The sequence below is a fragment of the Nothobranchius furzeri genome, chromosome 8 (assembly GCF_043380555.1).
Source record: "Nothobranchius furzeri strain GRZ-AD chromosome 8, NfurGRZ-RIMD1, whole genome shotgun sequence".
NCBI classification, from domain to species: domain Eukaryota; kingdom Metazoa; phylum Chordata; class Actinopteri; order Cyprinodontiformes; family Nothobranchiidae; genus Nothobranchius; species Nothobranchius furzeri.
Genome location: NC_091748.1, coordinates 70,473,666 through 70,495,026, shown reverse-complemented (window position 1 = coordinate 70,495,026; position 21,361 = coordinate 70,473,666). Strand labels below are relative to the sequence as shown.

Below are 21,361 nucleotides of genomic sequence, written 5' to 3'. Positions count from 1 at the left end.
CGCCCACTTACTGCCATAAATAGTCAATGCAAAGTGCCTTGTGGAGCTCATGCATATACATAAGCCGGCTGTTGCAGCGCTCCACCAATGACAATGGCGACTGTAGATCAAGGAAGCGCAATTTCACTGAAGCAAAAATTGAGGTACCTGTGGGTGAGGTGGAGAAATGAAAGGAAGTGCTTTTGCAAATCAAATAAGAGAAAATCCACGGAGTGGCACAGCGTTGCTGAAGCCGTCAATGTTGTGAATTCTTCAGAGAGATCTGTGGCGGATATAAAAAAATGGTCCAATCAGGATTTGATCAAATCAAATCAAATCAACTTTATTTATATAGCACTTTTCATACAAAAAATGCAACTCAAAGTGCTTTACAGATTAAAATGGCCCCATAGATCCCATATTCCCATCCCAGCCCCCCTCCCCAAGCATAAAACAATTAACAATTACGTTCCCCTCCCGCACCCAACTTCCAAAGTGGACATACAATCACCCGCACACTCGTCCATGCACACACACACACACACACACACACACACACACACACACACACACACACACACACACACACACACACACACACACACACACACACACACACACACACACACACACACACACACACACACACACACACACACACTCGTGAACACCAGAGGAAACAATAGGCTGAGTTCAGATGGGTCAGGTAATGAACGACACATCATCAGCGGAGCCATCTGCCCTGGCAGCAACAGATCCAAGCAGCAGCCAAGACACCGGCCCATGACGCCCAGTGGTGGTAGGGCAGATCACCATACTCTCAGGTGAAAGTCACACATGCTAACTAGTCACCCAAACAGAGATCTCCCTTGTCCAAGCTACCAGGGCGCATGATCAGGTCACAGTGACAGGACACACACACTGTCACAGACGCATGACATTCTGTCTCAATCTGTCCCCTGCTGATATTCTGCATTCCGTATTCTGCACTTCAGGCTGTGTGTGTGTGTGTGTGTGTGTGTGTGTGTGTGTGTGTGTGTGTGTGTGTGTGTGTGTGTGTGTGTGTGTGTGTGTGTGTGTGTGTGTGTGTGTGTGTGTGTGTGTGTGTGAAAACGAAGCAGTACAAGTGATAATGCTGCAGGATTTCATAATTTTATCCTTCTCAGCAGCAGCACTGCAGGTGCTCTCCATGTCCAAAATGTGCGTAAGCCAGGTCCTTAGTAAACTTAAAGTTGCGCACAATTTTCCTCTTAAGTTTTCTTTCATGAATCCCAAAGTTTGCGTGGAAAGTTGCTTACGCAGTTTTCCGACCCAGTTTTGTGCGTAAGCAAGCTTGATAAATGAGGCCCCTGGTTTACTGAGAAACCATTTTTTTACTGATTATTCTTAAAATGATCAGTAACTCTGAGTTTAACATTTATTCATTCATTCATTCATTTAATGATTTATGTAGCACCATCCCACCACCAGTCAAGGCAGCCCAAAGCGCTGAACACCATAAAATACAATCAATAAAATGATTAAATTAACATGCCAAATATAAAATTATCATAAACAAATCTATTTAAATTCAGTTAAGAGAACTAGCAATAGTTTAAGAATCCAAGATGTTAAAAGTAAATTAAAAAAAAACAGTAAAACATACTTCTAGGGCGGCGTCAGACATCTGTAATGCTGTATCAGTTTGGTTCTAAAAGACCCCAAGGATGTTGCCTGCCTAATTTCACAGGCAATTTCACAGCCTGGGGGCCGCAATTGCAAATGTTCTGTCGCCACGACATTTGCGCTTAGGCCTCGGCACAACCAGGAGGTCATCAGCAGCAGAGCGGAGTGATCTTGAGGGGACATGTTTCTCCAAAAGGGATGAAAGGTAAGGGGAGCTGTCCCTGCCAGAGACTGATATGTGAGCATGAGAGCTTTAACTTCAACGCGGTGCCTAACTGGAAACCACCGCGGAGCATGCAGTACTGCCGAGATACTCTCTTATCTTGTAATCCCTGTGATGAATCTCGTTGCGGCATTCTGGACCATCTGGAGCCTTGAGAGTATAGATGCAATTAGACAGACATAAAGGGAGTTACAGTAGTCGAGTCTGGACAGAACAAATGTTACAATTTCTAAATTATTTTTAAGAGAGCATGGGCTTGATCCTGGACAAGCGCCGAAGTTGAAAAGAGCAAGACCGCACCACTGAGTTCACCTGTGCATCAGTGCTGAGTCAAGTTTGACACCAAGATCTGTGACCAGGTCCTGCTTTAGGGGGGCCAGTGCTAAGAGGTTCAGAGTATCAGGCTGACATTTGTTGTGAGAAAACAGTATGGCTTCAGTTTTGCTCTCATTGAAACTCAGGAAGTTAGCTGCCAGCTATGAGCATATACATCGTTCACACATTCCACCAGGGCTAAAACTGAGCTCAGCGGCCCCTTCTTCACTGACAGGTAAATCTGGCAGTCATCAGCATAAAGATGGAAACTGACGTTGTACTTCTGAAGGATCTGCCTTAATGGGAGCAGATAATTAGAGAACAACAGGGGTCCCAAAACAGAGCCCTGTGGAACCCCCATGTCAGCTGTTCAACATGCGATGAGTAAGTGCCCATCAAAGTTGTACCCATGAGGTAGGATTCCACCCAATGCAAGGCTGTTGCTGAGAACCCCACCCACCGCTCTAGTCTGTTCAGCAAGACCTGATGGTCCACAGTGTCAGTTAGATCCAGGAGCAACAACACCACAGTATCCCCAGCATCGGCTGCCAATAACACGTTGTTGAGAACTTTTAGTAAGGCGGTCTCTGTGCTATGCCTTGCCCTGAATCCAGACTGGAGGGGTTCTAGGATCTTATGGTTGGCCAAGAATGAGGATAGCTGATTGTACAAAACCCTTTCAAGAATAGTTGAGCAAAAGGGAAGATTTGAGATTGGCCTATAATAAGACTCGGATCCAGCCCGGCTTTCTTGAGTAGGGGTCTCACCACTGCGTGTTTGAGGTCCTGGGGTACAGAGCTGAGGTTTAGACTGCCATTAATAAGAGTCAGAAGCAGAGGTTCTAAAACTGGAGCGGCTGCTTTGAAAAGCCAGGCTGGGAGAGTACCACGTGGAGAGCCAGAGGGCCTCATCGTGGAAATCATGAGATCATGGAAGGACACAGGTGAAAAAAGTCAAGTGCAGCTGTTAGGAGGGGTGGATCCAGGGAAGCATACAATAAGTCATGATCTAGAGAGGCTCTAGCTGTTGGTGGTTTCTCAAGAAAAAACTTCAAAAAGTTATCACAATTTTCAGCTGAGTCCAGATGTGCTGCTCATCCCACTAGGCTCAGGCACTGAAGTGAGTGTCTTAAAGAGCATATGATGATCAACAGAGTAGTGTTGTCAAAAAAATCAATACCTAGATATAAATCGATACTAAAAGTGGTATCTAAATTAGATATTCCATCCCTGTGGTATCGATATTATGGAGTCTCACATATACACAACCTTCTTCAAGTACACCGACACGCACGACAGCCAGATGTCGTGAAGCAACCTCCGCCTCCCAGACAAACAGAAGAAGAAGACGCTGCATGGCTACATTGGAATTTATCACGCGAGTTGTCTCCGATCCAAGTTTTGTCTGCCAAATAAATAAACAAAAACATAAACAGCGAATTTGGGAGGCGCTTCACAGCCCAACTTAATTAGCATACCAAGTCCGACACGTAGTTGTATATTCACGCTTATGCGCTTAAAGGAAACTCCCGTTTATTGCAACCCGGACTTAATTTCTAGCATGCAGTACGTTTGTTTACTCATGCTGACAACTTTGGTGCTACTTGGATTCCCCGGGGTATTTAGATCCATTGGCGAATCGCCATCAGTGTATATCCATATAACGGGTGCGGACGAGCACCCATGGTGCAGCCTCGAAATAAGACATTATCTGCACCAAAATATATCAGTGTCGAAAGGTTTTGTTAGGAATAATTAACATGATTCCCCTGTTCGTTTGGAGCTGGTCTAGGATTTCTAGGCGTAAATAGACTAGCTGCGGCTAATTAACCAGCGCTTTTAATGACGTCACTGCCGTGCGCCAGTCCGTTTTTATTAAGATTACCGGTAGATGTACCTTTGTCCTACTGTGGAGAAATTTGTTTTCTCCCTTTATTGACCAACAGAGTTGTTCAAAAGTACAGAACAAAACATATGGCATTACATCTTATGACAAAAATGCACCTTAAACAGAGTTTAAGCAGCAAAACGTCACTCTGCAAATAGTGTATATATAGTGAGACAATTCCTGATTTAAAGTGTTAACTTTCGCCAGTTTTTATATGCACGTTTAAAAAAAATGCTGATACTTGAAAGGTTTAAGCACTTTATACACTTAATTCTTAAAGAGCAAGTCACCCCCAAATCACATTTTTTTGCTGATAAACTATATAAAGGAGTGTCTAATCATGCTGCGCACACGTGTAGTCATTAATTTGGCAGTTCAGTGCATCTTGGTTAAAATTCAAATATTCTGCCTAAAACTGTCAGTGTTGCGCCGTCGTCAGGGAAAAATTCTGCACTGTATTTGAATTTAAATCTGCCACCGCTATTGGCTAAGAGGTATGCTATGATGCCATCTGGTATATTATGATGTCATAATGCCATTGTGAGCCTGTGTGTGTGTGTGTATTTGTTAGCGGCTCCGCCCTCTTGGTCTGCCAAGCAACAGCATTTGTTGCATTTTTCAAACATGAAGTGGGAGTGAAGTAAGTTTATTGTAGGGGGTGACTTGCTCTTTAACATTTAATTTTTGCAATATAAATTGAGGAATGTTATTTTTTGAATAATCTTGTTCAATTAAATTGGTGTTTTTAAATATTATCGAAATCGAGTATCGAGTTTTTTTTTCAAGTATCGAATCGAGTTAGAAATTTTAGTATCGTGACAACCCTACAACAGAGGCTGAGGAGATGTTGCAACTGAATGTGAAAGTAATCTTCTACGTCCTGCATCAGTTTCTAATAGAAAATAGATGGAAAAAGGCTCAGTTTAGGAAAGCCCGACAGATCTACGTCACGCTGTAAGCATCTATGGACTCACCCATCTTGGGTCACGATGGCGAAGGCTGTTGTTGATTTAGCATCCAGCAGAGTGCAGGGCATGTCTTGACTAGTAAAAGCTAACTGTTAGCATTAGCATTTCCACCACACGGCAGAACTCCTTCAGGGTTGTGTTCTTTTTGGAGATAAAACATCAATGTTGCAGAGCAAATGGAGTAAATGGTAGAGTCGTGTTGCTGTTAGCCAATCAGAGGCGAGATGTTCAAATACCAGGAAATAAGACTCCATCAGAAGTCTGAAGCTACTTTCTACTTCAGTTGCGTTCTACGTCCTTAACATACAATTCTGAGCTGTTTTCCTCCTGCTGGAAAAACCTAGCCTGGCCTGCCAGACTCACCCTTTGTCTTTTCTACACGGAGGACGAATCTGGATACTCGGAGGTAGAGAGCACCATGAGGGGGGGACAAGCCAGCTCAAAAACAACCAATCACAAAAATGGCAGAAATGACAACTGTATCACACGAGGCTGTAGGTTTTTAGCTGTATTCAAAGATGGCGTTTCGCAACGGCGCAAACATCTTTCAGGTCCTTTGCTTCCCATAAGGATGCATTGGCATGGCTGGCCAGGCTAGGAAAAAAAGCGTAGTTGGTAACCAGCATGTTATGTGTTGGTACTGGGATGCTGGTCCAGCATCCTGGAGCAGCATATAGGACCACCAGCTAAACCAGCACCAAAACACAACATATGGTGATTACCAAATATGCCTATGCAATTATGCAACTATACCTATCAGTGACCTTTGATCAACCATGACGGTATGGTGCGCACTTTCATCAATATGCCAACGATTGTCAGCTCTACCTACCCCGTCAGTGGGGGGTGGGGGGGGGGGGGGGTGATGGATCTATATCAATACTCATGGATGCCTTAGGGTATGTCCTCTCGTGGATGGCTGCAAATGTTTTACATTTGAATGACGCTAAGACGAATGTCACTGTTCTTAGCCCTTAACACCTAGTGTGAAGACTACCCCCCACCCCCACCCCCCACCCCTACCGTGTCCGCTGACATGAATGGCGCAACGAAACTAGAGCCCCCCATCAGCTGATACTGGTGAGAAACAGCTGCGGAACGTGTGCAACCCCCCCCACCCCACCCCTGCTCTCACGATGGAGCACTGCGGGACGGAGTGTGCGACTGCTGTCCCTGGTGGTGCATCAGTCACCTTCATTGATGGTTTTTAGGTCTCGCCTGAAGACCCACTTTTATGTCAAGGCATTCCAGCAATAACAAACTCTACACTGTATTGTTGCCAAGCCTCTTGTTCCTTTGCTGCATTTTATTGTCTGTTTTTTCTTTTAATTATCTGTGATGGTTTTTATGATGAAGTCACATTTTATCTGATGGCTTTATATTATTTTAGTGATGTGTTCAGCTCCTTGGGCATCCGCTTTGGTTGTGGAAGGGGCTTTATAAATGAAAACATGAAATTAAATTCCAGTCTATTCTGCTTTTTCCAGCAGGGTCCTCAGTGAATAACTTACAAGGCATTTGTGTGTTTTAGAGACCGCTGCAAATGTAATTTATTTTTAATGAACTTAGTTTATGTGCAGTGTTTCAATATTTCATGAGTGCAATTTTTCTGATATAATATATCCAACCATATATGTATATACTTATATATCTACTCTGGACATATATACATACATACATATACCCTGGGTACATACATACATTTATCAAGTTTGAAGTTTACATATACATATACATATACATAGACCTTGACATTTCTCAACACACTCGTGCATGTTTACATTTACATTTCTAGGTTGCTTTAAAGGTGCATTATGTAGAAATGTAGTAGTAACAGTAGTTACGTCCCTACTTTCTTTGTTTTGAAAGAAGAAAAACTGGCAATACCCACAGCCAGCTGGATATGAAATATGTTTCAAAAAGACTGAAACATTAGACTCTTTTAAGATTTTCTCACTGAAAAATTCTCACCATATCCTTACAAACTGCACCTTTACCCAGTGTACTACAGTGTACTGCTTGTTGGTATAGTTTTTATCTACTGTTCTTATTCGATTGACTTTAAACTTTTGCTGCTTTTTACCTGTACTGTCCACTTTCTGCCGTGAGAATGCAAATTTCCCACTTGTCGGTCTAATAAAGGATTATCTTAACTTAACTTATCTGTTTTGTTCCAGATCCAAGATGGCAGCTGGCACCAGTCTCGTTTCTACTTCCACACTCAGGACAGTCTCCAGCTACCTGTTGTAGACATTTATGAGTTTCCTGCATCTCAGCTAAACAGTCAGCAGCACATAGAAATTGGCCCCGTCTGCTTTCTTTGACACCAACCTGCTGACATAAACCACTCAATGCTGCAGATGCTAAAACGGAGTTTCACACTAAAGACACAGCTAGACACAGTATTTGTTTGTGAGAGTTGGTTGTGTTCACCAAAAAGCATCGAGGGACTTTGTGAGAGTAAAATAATGCTCAGCTGCAGGAAGACCTCTGTGTGGAAGAAGTCGATCTCTGTAGGGCGTCCATGCCAACAAGGCCTGAGGAGAACTAAGGAGAACGCTTCTTTATATTTTAAATGTATAAACTGTTGTTTAAGTTTTCTTTTGTTCTTCGTTTCTGCAGTGTTTAGGTTTACTGCATATGGACCCATATTTATTCCTAACCACAGGAAAGGGCCTTACAAAGGGCCTATTCAAAATTCCAAAACACAAACCAACACACACACACACACACACACACACACAGCATCCTTGGCAGAGGTCCAACCCGAAGGATCAAGCTAAGCCTCCATTGAATCAAAGGCTTTTTACAAGTGCAATAGCATGTGGATAATTTGTGACTGCTTTAAAAACAATCTCATCTAAAGCAATATTTTATCTTGTTTTGTTTTTACTTTTATTCTTGGTCGTTGGTGCTGCCCAGTCAGACTTGTACCTCTTGACAGATGGTGCTCTACCTCTACCTGGTTATTTGCTTTCTAGACTAGTTGCTAACATGGAATTAGTCCTTATTGACGTTGTGTGTATGTACCGGTTACATCAAGCTTTGTTGTGTTGTATGAGTACATATGTTAATTTGGTCATTTCTAATTTATGAACCAAGTTTTGATACATTATATATTTTTGTAGCTTTTCCCTCTAATGTGGTGGTTTTCTGAACCTACCCTTGGTGCTGCAACAAACAAGTCATCAATATTTCCTGTGTATATAATGACTGCACATTGTATGTTTATTTATATCCTTTTTTTATTTTTTTTTATTCACATCACTGTACCACAATAAGTTACACTCTCAGAGCCCCATTTGGTTGACCCCATCTCAAGTCTAATCTATGTTTAAAGAGTGTGTTTGTGAGTTTACACCTGTGACTGTTTATCGTTTTGCTTTTACACTCAGCGTTTGCTGACTGACCGCTACAGTTAGCCATAGTCATGAAATATGGAAAACAGCCACCATATTCTTAAATTATAAAAAATATATTCCCGTCAAAAAAGTGTTCAAGAACATTTGTGGAGGATTATGCAAATGTGTAAATAATAAAAAGATTTGACAAAAGAATAAATGGAACATTTTATCCACAACTGGTTTGGTGCTTTTGTGATCAGTAGAAAACCACCAGTTTCATAACAAATAATAAAATATTATTATGGACGTCTTACGTTTTATTTATTTTATTTTATTTTTTTTGGTTAAGTGGGGTTGGGTTGGGGGTCGCTCTTAATGGTCTTTCTTACCAAAGACCGGTGAATACTAAATAATCTTGTACTTCAGTTTAATCAAATAAAAATCCATTAGATGCCACTAGTTATTTTTTGGTTGGCTATCAGAGATTATGAATTTACAGGTGATGCACTAGCCACTACCAGCAAGTCAGTGATATCTATTCTCTGGCATCTTCACACTGAGGCCGTTGTACTTGACTGGAGAAAGATGGAATGATCTGCCCGTGTTGGAAGGATCCACCTCAGGTATCTTGGTGCCTTGAATGGAGTGAGAGATCAAAGCTTGTGTCCTCAACAATCAGGGTTTTAATATCGTCTCTCTTGTTAAAGCAGGAGCTGCAAAGGGTGACATGGTCATGAGATGTAAATCATGTAGATCCCAGATACAAGCTAAAATTTGTTTCCTTAGTGCACTTAGAGATGGGGTTAGATGCTTTGTCATCCAGGGAGTTTCACGGGTAAACAGACTTTCACATCAAAAGGAGTCCGCAAAGGTGGTTCATGCATATGGCAGGGATGCCATCTTGTCACTTTACCCTGGAGATTATACAGGCACGACTCTACTGGGGGATGACTCCAGGACAGACGCGGGACACACTGGAGGGATTTTATATCGTCCAACCAGGGAACACTTTGGTATCCGCAGGAACAGTTGGTGTAGCTGTGGACCTGTTACCTCTGAGGCATTGGATAAGTGAGACATAATGGACGGGTGGATTCATATTCTTTGATCCTCCTCCCTTATCAAATTATGAAGCAAAAATAGCTTCATTTTGACTCGTCCTCCATCTTTGAACATTTGAAAACCTGAAAAAGTAATAAAACCAATTTTTAAAAATGTTTATCGTTTGATTTTCTTTTGTAAATGGGGCCATAAATGAGTCCTATTGTGTTTTTGGTTTAGGTTTGTGTCTGTTACCTACCCACCCACATACAGATTTAGTGTGAACTGGTTGCTGTAGATTATTTTTACAAACACGAGAGGGCGCACGAGAACAAGCTCTCAACCGGAAGTGAATATCCACGTGCCACTTTCCCCGGAAGCACGTTTGTTTATATTCGAACGTGCTTGTTTTCAGCGTGCTGTAGCGGTTCTCCTCCCGTAGCTCTGTTGTTTCGTCAAACAAATAAAATGTTGGATTTGGAGAGTCCAGGAGAGAGCTGTGAACCAGGAGAGAAGCTGAAAGCGAGTCAGAGAAAGATTTCTCTCTCACAGTAAGTCGTTCACACGAGGTTTGTGTGGTAGATTAGCTTGATTTTCCCTTAACGTTGTAGTTTCCAAACAAGCTATAGTCATAAAGTTGACTTCTATCATTCAAAAACTCAAACGTAAAAGTTTGCATTTAAGGTATACATCGCTGAAACATGTTTTAATATATTTAGGCTGGATGGGGCTTTTTTAACGACATTGCTTAACAAAGGTAATTTAGTTTGTGAGATTCACGCCAGTTTTCCCTTTAAATTATTTATCTGATTGTTGTTTGGATGCTTTCTGCACTTTTTGGTTAACTTTTGTTGTAGTTTTATGTTTATGTGTCCCGTTGTATTGTTCCTGTTTGCCTTTTTTTACTGTTCATGTTATTGTAGACGAGAAAATGCCAGTATGTGTGCTTTATTCGGGTTGTTCTGTCTCTGTTGCAGTTGTGGAGTTTGTAATTCAGAGGAGGCGAAGTATAGATGTCCTGCCTGCCTCACACACACTTGCAGGTGACATTTAATTTTCTGTATAAGCAGTATTTAAATGTTCCCAGCAAATAGTAAATGCATTTATTATTTTAAAGTGCATTGTAGTAATTAAAGCAGCTAACGGTCCCACTCGTACTTAGCTGTAAGCATTTCTCCTCACAAAGTGATACATTTTCACTCTGTGTGATCGTTAAAAAACCTTCAAAGAAAAGAAAAGGCTGAATTTAATGTGCTCATTAGATCAACGTAAAGGTTAGGCGTCAATAAGGAGGAATCCACATTGTAGTTGGCGTTGTACTTTTTGTCTCATTAAGCCTTGCTCGGATGTAACAAATAACAAAAGCAAAGTTAAACCTGGACTCTGTGTCTGGAGTTATAGCGTTATATATGTTAGTTATACAGTGTATGTGCCTTCTAGAGTCCTGGAACACCCCAAGGCACTTTACAACACAATCAGTCATTCACCCATTCACACACACATTCACACCTTGGTGGTGATGAGCTACATGGTAGCCGTGGCTGCCCTGGGGCACACTGACAGATACACGGGCGCCACCGGTCCATCCAAACACCACCAACAAGCAAAGAGGGTTAAGTGTCTTGCCCAAGGACACAATGACAGTGGCAGACTGAGCGGGACTCAAACCTGCAACCATCTGATTACAGGGCGAGCACTTAATTCCAGTGCCACCGTCGCCCCATTATTAGTTTGTGAATGTTTTGCCTTCATTGTTTCTGTAGGATTTATAAAAAGACATTTAATCCAACAGAAGCTGACATATTGTACAAAATAAAAACTTTATAAATTTAAACTGTTCACAATTATTTTGAATAAGATGGCATCATGTCATTTTGCTTATTTTGTCTAAATAAAAGATGTAAAAATTAGAATTAGTATTGTTGCCTGATTGACCTGTAATGCAGCCACATTGAACTGTTCTTTAAAAAAAAAGCAATTCCATCTTTGCCTGCAAACCTCTTAATATTTATGAGTCACTCGTGCTTGTTGTTTTGTTTTTACTGACTGATCTTTACTTTGATTCATGCCAGGAACAGTGTGCTACTGGAAATAATCAATGTCCTGTTTCTAGTATTTATAACACAAATACCAAGCATTTAAAAATAGCCTGAAATTATCGTCCATTAAAACTTGGCTCATAGTGCCATCAAAAGTTCTTGTTTTGCTACCGTTGCTGCCTGTTGTTTTGGGCAAAAAGCAACATTCTTTTTGCACAGCTTTCTGAAGACATGGGCCAGATACTCGTCTGTCAGCAGAGAGCTGAACACGGATCGGGTTGTGCTAGGATTAAGACACGCCCCCTCATACACCCACACACACACCTCTATCAACCTGCTAGGTATATTCTTTGTTAAATTGACATGGTGTTACTAACTTTCTCCTACTTGATACCCCACTTACCTTACTTAATGTTATTCATTTCTGTTCTCAAGTCCCTCTGTGTAACATTATTGACCATAAAAAGGACTTTAATAACCCAAGACCTGCTATCACTATATTACATGAATTTAAGAAAGGTAATATACATAGCCTTTTGTTCATATTTGTAAAATAATGCTTCATACGTTAAAAAAAATCACTCTTTTTGTTTTATACATTGTATTTAAAACTGTTTAAACAGTTTGACAAGTTGTCTTATTTCATTTTAAGTCAAGTGACAAAAGTTAACATTAAAGGAGCAATATGTAAGAATTCTACAGTGAAATAATCACAGAACAGTTTAATGTCTCAATCATGTTGGAGGAAGGTTATCCTAAAACCGATTTCATTCTTGGCCGGCTGGGGCTTGTCAGTTTTATCGAAAGAATGAAATAGGGACATAGTTACTGTTTACAAGCTTTGAGTTTGGGAGGTCGATGAGTCTGCGCCAAGCTAACGCTGCAGCTTAGTTATTTGTAATTCAACACCAGCAGGCAAAAAGTTCCAGAGTTGTATAAAGAACCAGTTACTAACAATTCAATATTATAGTGAACCGTATGTGTGAAGTGAATAATGAGTCACCTGTGGAGATTTACTTTTTTACTGAGTCGTTCAGAACTATAACAGCAAGATGGCTAAAAACCACACTTCTTGTAATGCCAAGAAAATATTACCGTAAAAAGTTTAGTAAGTGCTCCTTACTGTAAAATGCCCAAGAGCGCTAGCACCAGATATAACGAGGTATTTATCAACTTACTGTGTATAACTCATCTTTGCTCGTCATCTAGAATCTTCTGCTGCTGATCTGTTGTCGGTACCAGATCTGCTCAGGGTCCTGTGTCTGCAAGCTACGTCACGGTAGATGATTGGCTGAACGTTAGACTTACGGAAGTTACGTTACCCACGTTCATAAAAGTTACATTAGCACGTTGACAATGATGATTTTGATTGGTCAGAATGAATTTATAGTTGTAGTCTTAGCGGTTGTAGTCCTGTAGTCCAAAAATCAACAGTTTTCGGAGAAATTATGTTTGAATTTCCAAAGGAAATGTTAAATAAAAGCAAATATATCAACTGATAAACGGTGACCCCCAAAAGCTCTTGATGTAGATGAAATGGGGCAAAATAAAATATAAGAACTTTATTGAAAAGACACCAAGCAACATTTTGAATGAATGAATGTATTTACATAAGAACTAGGGAAATATATAGACGAATTCCACATTAATACAAACATATATGGCTTCACATATAACAACTTATGTCTTTTTTATCAGTCTGATGTTGGCTTTATGTAGTTTCACATTCTTTACAAAACAAAGATAATATGGTGCTTTATTAACATATTACAATTATAAAGAAAAAATGTAGGTGGTAACAAACAGGAATTTATTAACAAAACTGTTTATGTCTTTCCAAAACTTAAGTGTGAAAGCCGAGTGGATTTGCTGGAATCAGCAGGAGCAGGACCCCGAGTCAATCTGGCAGCCCGAGCAGATTTGGTACCGACACCGTAACTAGAAACAGCCATGAAAGTGAGGAAATGACAATTTGGCTTAAAAATGGACTGCAGTAACCAGATTTGACCACTGGGTGTCAGTCTTACAAACTGCACCTTTAAACAGTGGTGGTTACTTTTTGCCTGTTTTTATAATAGTCTGGTTTATTTGCTCCATCTTGTTTGTGAAAACTAACCCTACTACTGAAACAAATGCCTTTAAATAGCCTAAATTGTGATCTTTGTGTTTATTTTCCAGTTTGCTATGCGTGAAGAAACACAAGGATGACTCAGGATGTAGTGGGGTTAGAAGTAAAACGAAGTTTGTGACTCTGTCACACTTTGATGAAATGGCTCTTCTCAGCGGTAAGCTTTTTACTTTGCTGCTGATTCAGATCCAGATTCTGGAAAACTTTGTTTTTGAGGCTCATGAAACAAATTTGGGGACATAATAAATGAGGCGACAGCTTTTTCTGTATAACAGATAACTGAGACTGTTGATTACGACCTAGTTGGTCAGTTCATTGTTTGTTTTGTATGTGAAACTTGTCCTGATGGGTTTCCCATCTGTCTCGGAGGTAGATTACAGGTTTCTGGAAGACACGGGGAGATTTTCTGACTCTGCCACCAGAGACAATCTCATTCGAACTCCTCGCACCACTGCCAAAGTAAGATCAAATAAATGTTGCATTCATTGATTTTTATAAGCATTTAAAAAGTCAATTCAGGTTGACTCATTAACATTCATTAACATCTTTAGTAGCATAATTTTACCAATGAACCCAAAGACATTCAAAGGGGAGCTAGGCAGATTTGGCTTGCTTTTAGCACCCCGTCGTGTCCATTTGTAGAACCGAAAGCAAAACCGATCACCTCGCTGTGCGTTCGGCTTTCTAATACCTGATTCTAACAACTGAAATGTCTCCCAGCCTTCCTTAGTGTCTACAGGAGCGGTACATCACTAAATTAAACTAATTAGCAGTGTTCATGATCTAAAACATGCTGGAAATAGACCGCAGCGCCAAGTATTTCTAAGTCCCAACACAGCGGCCTTCCTGTCTGAAGTTGCAAGTGGAATATTCTGGCCACCGGGGGCGATAGGAGCTGGGTGGTCTTTAACTAACCCTTTGGGCACCAGAGTTTTTTTTTTCCAAGAAAATATTCTATTTTGACATGGCTATTTCAGTTGGTTGTAGCTTGAAAATGGTTAGAGATAAAGGTAAACTGTAAAAGAGAAAAATCTTCAGATGGACCCAAAGTTTGCGATGGGAGAAAATTCACCCATCTAAATGGTAAATGCATGGTGGCGCAGTTGTTAGCATTGTTGCCTCGCAGCACGAAGGTTGCAGGTTCGAAACTTGGCTGCAGCCTTTCTGCGTGGAGTTGCGTGTTCTCCCCATGCATGCGTGGGTTTCCTCCGGGGACTCCAGTTTCCCCCACAGGTCACAACATGCCCTATAGGTTATAAATTGTACGTCGCTTTGGATAAAAGCGTCAGCTAAATAAATAAGCATAAACATAAATGGCCTGTATTTCATATAGCGCATTCTAGAGTCCTGGAACCCCCCAAGGCGCTTTACAACACAATCAGTCATTCACCCATTCACACACACATTCACACACTGGTGGGGATGAGCTACGATGTAGCTACAGATGCCCTGGGGCGCACTGACAGAGGCGAGGCTGCTGAGCACTGGCGCCACCGGTCCCTCCCGACTACCACCAGCAGGCAACGTGGTTAAGTGTCTTGCCCAAGGACACAACAACAGGGACGGACTGAGCGGGGCTCGAACCTGCAACCTTCCGATTGCGGGGCGAGCTCTTAACTCCTGTGCCACCGTCGCCCACATCTAGTTTGCATATTATGACGTTGTCCCGCTGCAATATTAGAATGCATAATTTTTACAAATATTCCTTCTTATTATTATTCTTAGACTCTGGCGCTTAAAGGGTTAACCCTGTAGAGGGTCATTTTAGCACATACTGGCTCAAGAAAATTATTTAAAAATATGAAAATTTTGCAAAGTATCCCTTTAACCGCATAAACTGCTTCATGCAGAATTAATCCTGGGTATTTATTTTGTGTTAGATACCAGCATATTCCATATACTCCATATAGCGGAGTGGAACGAGCTTTGGCTTTTTGGATAAACTAGGGTAAAGGTTCCTAGATTGACTTAGAAATGCATGTAAATGCACTGGCTGGAGCTATTTATGTACTTTATTGTTTTTTTTAGAGGCCTATACAGCTACACTTGTCAAATCTCCATCATAGTAACCAGGCTTGAACTCACACAGAGATAAATGTGAGGAACTTATAGTCTTGTTATTTATTTATTTTTTTTTTTTTTGTGGCTTTGCAAGCTTAGAAATCTTCTAGAAAGTGTTCGACATTGAACAAACTCTAAAACCACTACTTATTACCAATATAAAGTTATGAAACCAAACAGAATGATCAAATCCTGGTTTTCAAGCAGCTGGGTTAGAGTTATGGGAGGATTTGAGAAGAAGCTCAAGCCATTTTTTTGTTTAATTTCTAATTAAATGTGTACAGCCAGATATGCTGATGCAAATCAGATGTTCAGCATCTGAACAAATTCAGAAACCCCCATGAGTCTTCTATTAAACAGAAACATCCAAAGTCCTGTCAGGGCTGAGGGCGTTCTGTCCCATGCCGTCTCACTGCAACCATCGTCTTATGTTAAGGGTGATTTTTCTAAATATTTCACAAGAAATTAAACAACATCTCTTTAAAACATAAAACCTGTTCATTTATGACATCTGGCTAAGATGTTCTACCAGATTTGACTTTTTCTCTTTGCTTCTAAAAGCATAAACCAGTGTCAAACATTAACTGGTTTCCATAAATCTAACATTCTAGTGTTTGGTTACATCAGCTAATCCAAATATTCCCACTCATCACTTTTCCTAATAATTCATTCTTCCTTCTGCTGAACAGGCAAGGAGGCTGGCTGCTCATGCCAGAAAGATGAATATCACGCTGAGATTCCTCCCTGTTACCTTCACCAAGAGCAAAGAAAACTCCACCTTCTTCATCCAAAAGTAAGAAAATGCTTCTTTATTGTTTGAATGCTGTAAAGCATTCCAACTATAATGATCCTGTTTCTCTTTATAGTTAGTTAGTTAGTTATTCTGCTTCCGTACATTTTTTGGCATTTAACTACTTCCACAATTCTTGAACTATTTACACAATTTTGGTATCAAAACGTTCAGCTCGTTCAGCTTATGCCGGCAATGACTTTTGGTATTAAAATATTTAATACTTTTTGAGATATTCAGCTTTTTCTGCGATTTTTGGTCCCATTGAAATGAATGGGAGAATGGGAGTTTCAACAAACTCACAAGACTTTCAGCTATTACTGGTTAAAAAAATCTTTTTGATATCTATTACAGTTTTTCTAAAATCACAGGTAAAAGTTGAGGTACGGCTTGAGATTTACAGAAAAAATCACTAAAATTATAATGGGCAGAGATAGGAGCAATGACCCTCCTTTGCTCCATTTCTGGCATTGTCCTGAGAAAACTGTAAGGCTGATTTAAATGAGACACACGCTGGCTTGCAGCTAACAGATATACCTTTGTTTTGAGCTATAAATCATGAATGCACTCCAAACACTGTGGTCGTACGGTTCATTTCTTTGAGAATATTCAAAATTTCCTAAAAGTTTCTTCCGCTCTAAACTGAAAATTCCACACTAACTTTTGATCTTCACGTTTTCCGGAAACAACTCTTTCCAACACCCAGACCGTTTGGAGTACCGAAACAAATTATATCTCAAAAAGTAGGAATTTTTGTCAGCTTTTCAGAATGGGTTTCATTTTGTCCTTAAGTGTTACATTTCTTTCTCTACAAGCCTCAGAAGGAGGAGAGACCCTTATTCTGTCTCATTGAAACCCATGTTAAAGGAACAGAGATTTTCTCCTCCGATCGGCTTCAGACAGCTAAAATGTTCTCATCATAGCTTCTAGACAATTCATGGTAGGCACATAAAAATTCACACAGATGACCATCAAAGCCTTCTGCTGCTCACACTTTTTTAGAATTTTTCCAATAGGTGCAGCAGTTTTTGAATGGCGATGAGACATTTCAGAGGTCTGAAATGACATCTGAGCAGCTGAGCTCTGTTAAATGCATGATTTATGAAATCTTGAAACAAAAATTTCCACCGACCACATCTTTTATAGTACACTAATGATTTTCTCAAATTTAGTAGGTTTTTTTTGTCAGCGTCAAAGTGCTGTCTTCAGTTTTGCTGTTGGTATTACATTTTTTGTGCTTCAGTCCCCAAAAGGACTGTGCCAGCTTTCATCCATTTAAACCCCTTTAAAAAAAGGCACCTGTGGCCGAATGACAGCTGAAATTTTCTCCTCATATCTTCTAGAGCATTTGTGGTAGGCACACAAGACTGCACACACATGACCACCAAAGCCTTCTGCCACCCCCGCTTTTTGAATTTTTCAAATCGGTGCAGCACTTTTTGAATGGTGATGAGAAGTTTGACAGGTCCAATTTCACTTCTGAAGGACAGATTTAAAGGCTTCTCTCATTAACAGGAGTACAGCTGCAGGCCTCCTACAGCCGGGGGAAATGGCGGGAAAACAGTGCTGCTCTCTGATTGGTTGAGAGTGTTCAACCATTTTCTGTCCAAGCAGGATCCAGCACCCACACATATGATATATCAAATCGACCAGCTTGGTCTCAGGAATCTTGTATTCAATTTTAAATTTATCTGTTACCATGGTAACTCAAGTGCACCCAAACAAGTCTTATTGAAATGAATGTGAAAAGCCTAATATTGAGCCTATAACATACTGCTTTATCTTATCTTTCTGAGCTCTATACACTTAAAACTAGCAGCATAGCTGACATTATAACACTAGTCAGAAGGCAGGAACCGCCCCCTCCTTCTTCGCTGCTCTCTCATTGGCTGAGAGTTTTCAATCGTCTTCTGCCTAAAAGAAAAAAATGCACCCACACATATGATACATCAATTCAACCTGCTTGGTCCCAGGAGTCTTGTATTAACTTGATATTGTGTTCTGCGTTACCATGGCAACATGCTTAGCAACATCATTTAACAACATTTTAGACACAACTTATCAACATACTTTAATATAGAAATGTTATTCAAAGTTTAAAAGGATCATGTGACATTGTACATTGCTTTATTAAAGCAGACTCCTGTCATCTGTTACCATGGCAACACAAGGAACTACAAATCGCTTTAACCAAGTCTCATAGGAATGAATATAAAAAGCTGAATATTGAGTCAATAACAGACTTCTGTTTTTGACCTTTTTGAACTATCTTGTCTTTAAAACTAGAAACAAGTTCAATTTGATTGACTGTCAGAAGGTGGAAAAGTGCTCCGCTCCCTCCCAGCTCCCTGATTAGTTGAGAGAGGTCAATCATCTTCTGGCTAAATGGACTTACACAATTCAATCAATTCAAAATACTTTATTAATCCCAGAGGGAAATTGATTCCCACACATGTGAGACATCAAATTGATCGGCTTGGCCTAAGGAATCCATCCATCCACATATAAATCCATTCATGCTTCTGTCCATCCAGTAAACCATCTAACATCCATCCAACAATCCATCCGTCATTTCATTCATCCAACCATTCATCCATCTCATATCAAGTCTGAACATATGTTAATCTATCAAATTCAGATATCAGCAAATGTTTCTAAATTCACAGTTCAGCCAAATGTAAAAATGTACCCATTAAACTAACCTCTTTCAAAGGCCAGCTGTTTAACATTTCAAATTTTGAGTTTTTAATCAATTTTCAAATATTAAAGTTTTCTGCTGTTTAGCATTTTTTGTCCATTCCTCACCTATATTCTGAGCTTTATTACACTTGTTGGTGATTTTTGCTTCTAAATCTTTAGTTACATTCAGCTTATTTTGACAGTTTAGCTTACTTTCAGCTTCATTTCAGCTATTCAACAACTTCAGCAATCAGTTACCAAATACATAAGCTGCTAATTTCACAGTTCAGCTAAATGTAAAGATTAAACTGTTAAACTTGTCCAACAGAAATAACAGGTGTTTAGACATTTTAGCTGTCCAGATTTTTATACAATGTTCACATATTTGTTTTTTGCTATTTAGGATTATTTTTCTCCAATCTTCACTTACTTTTTGTGCTTTATTTGCTCGTTAGTGATTTTTGCTTCTACATCTTTCAACACGTTCAGCTCATTTTGACAGTTTTGCTTACTTTCAGCTTCAGTTCAGCTATTAAGCTGATTCAGCTAACAGTTTAAGCTATCCAGCATTCAATCAGCATTTCTGCAAGAAATGCAATTTATCTAGTTTGTATTTGTCATTTGACCCAAGCAGTTGTAGATGGTCAGCGCTGTGTTTTGAATAATTTCAGAATAAAAGGACAAATTTAACCAAATACAAATGTGAATCTCTTTATGGTTTGACAGGTTTTTGCCACATGATGGCACTCTTGTAAAGTCCTTATAGCAAGTCTGTCTGGTTGTTTCTGTCTTAAGTTTCCATACAGTGATCTGGTCTTTGGGGTCTGCTGATTTACCTAATTTAGGTACAATGTACAGAATGAGGTTGACTTTTAATTTTATTCACTTAGAAATTATACAAAGGGAATATGGTGTTTGTGGAAATACTTTTCACTCAAATAATGTAAAACTGTATAACCTGCTGTGGGATGTGGATGAGCTCTTAGTATTTTGGATTTCTGCTCACATTTGTTGCTGAAGATTATCATAAATAATGCAGTGGAGAAAAGCAATGTATTTTCCAATCTATGGGTTTATAGTGCTTTAGATTTTTCATGTGATAATTGTAAAGTACTAGCATGGCAAGCCATCCTATATATGTGATTATATAGTCTGGCCACGAGTGATAGACAGAGGTCGGTCATTGGGCGGAATCTACGATTATCTTCCAAACTGTCTCCACATGCTATTGGCCAAAAAACAACGTGTGTGTTCTCACCATTACCAATGTCAATCAACAGGGCAGTCTGCCATACACTGTTGAAGAAGATACAAATATGTTATTTTCCTAAAAATAGGACGTAAGTACCTCCATCTGCTCTTGACTCAAATAAAAACATAAGTCTAAATAGTCCAAAGGTGATGCCAAAGCCATTTCAAAGGATTTGTTGCCATCTTTGTTGTTCCATTCTGTTGCATCATCCTGCCCACCAAGCCGATATAGCGCTGTGATTAACCCACCAAGCCGATAGAATGCTGTGATTAACCCACCAAGCCGATAGAATGCTGTGATTAACCCACCAAGCCGATAGAATGCTGTGATTAACCCACCAAACCGGTAGAGCGCTGAGGTTGGCCCACCAAGCCGATGGAACGCTGTGATTAACCCACCAAGCCGATAGAATGCTGTGGTTTGCCCACCAAATCGATAGAGCGTTGAGGTTGGCCCACCAAACCGATAGAGCGCTGTGGTTGGCCTACCAAGCCGATGGAATGCTGTGATTAGCCAATCCCCCACAATGCGGCTCTAAAATTGGTCTCAACCCGGAAGTACCGAAAATTGCAGTTCCACCCTCATCCGCTGGGGGCTGGTGTCAGAAGTGAGCAAATCCTCATTGACTCCCATGTTAAAAATACCAATTTCACAGCAGAAATAAACATGTTTACAGCCTGGTTCCAAAACATGTTTTTTGTTTAAATTATCTAGTTTACACTCATGACAACTCTGAGGGGGGTGAATTTTTTTCTTACTCATCTGTTTAAGTGTATTAAAAGCCTAAAATTCTGTATAATTAATGAGCCTCAGACCCACGTGACCACCGAGCTAGCTCCGTGGAAAGGCCTCAGTAGAGCCTCGGTCTGGCTTGGAAACTGTTCTGGGATTTTGAGTCTCTGTGTTTGTGTATTCTTTTTTGGATATTATTTGTGCAATTGTTGGACAAAATGATTTGCTGTGGTATTAATTGCACTAATAGAGCGTCCA

The 21,361-nt window shown here is 40.1% G+C and overlaps 2 protein-coding genes across 3 annotated transcripts in view; both read left to right on the top strand.

The window, feature by feature from the left end:
• The window catches only part of LOC107392944 (collagen alpha-1(XXIV) chain), a 127,636-nt gene extending 120,139 nt beyond the window's left edge, over positions 1-7,497 (top strand). Inside the window, exon 60 of the mRNA XM_015971025.3 lies at positions 7,215-7,497. Coding sequence (XP_015826511.3) covers positions 7,215-7,361 — 147 coding nt within the window. The 3' untranslated portion in view covers positions 7,362-7,497. The remainder of the gene's footprint in view (positions 1-7,214) is intronic.
• Positions 7,498-9,792: 2,295 nt separating this feature from the next.
• znhit6 (zinc finger HIT-type containing 6) overlaps positions 9,793-21,361 on the top strand; it is a 54,337-nt gene continuing 42,768 nt past the window's right edge. Inside the window, exons 1-5 of one of the 2 annotated variants that reach the window (XM_015971023.3) lie at positions 9,793-9,973; positions 10,400-10,465; positions 13,640-13,746; positions 13,963-14,048; positions 16,340-16,443. In XM_015971023.3, coding sequence (XP_015826509.3) covers positions 9,891-9,973; positions 10,400-10,465; positions 13,640-13,746; positions 13,963-14,048; positions 16,340-16,443 — 446 coding nt within the window. In that variant the 5' untranslated portion in view covers positions 9,793-9,890. Of the gene's footprint in view, positions 9,974-10,399; positions 10,466-13,309; positions 13,418-13,639; positions 13,747-13,962; positions 14,049-16,339; positions 16,444-21,361 lie in introns of those variants that run through there. The other variant, XM_015971024.3, reaches the window with a different exon arrangement.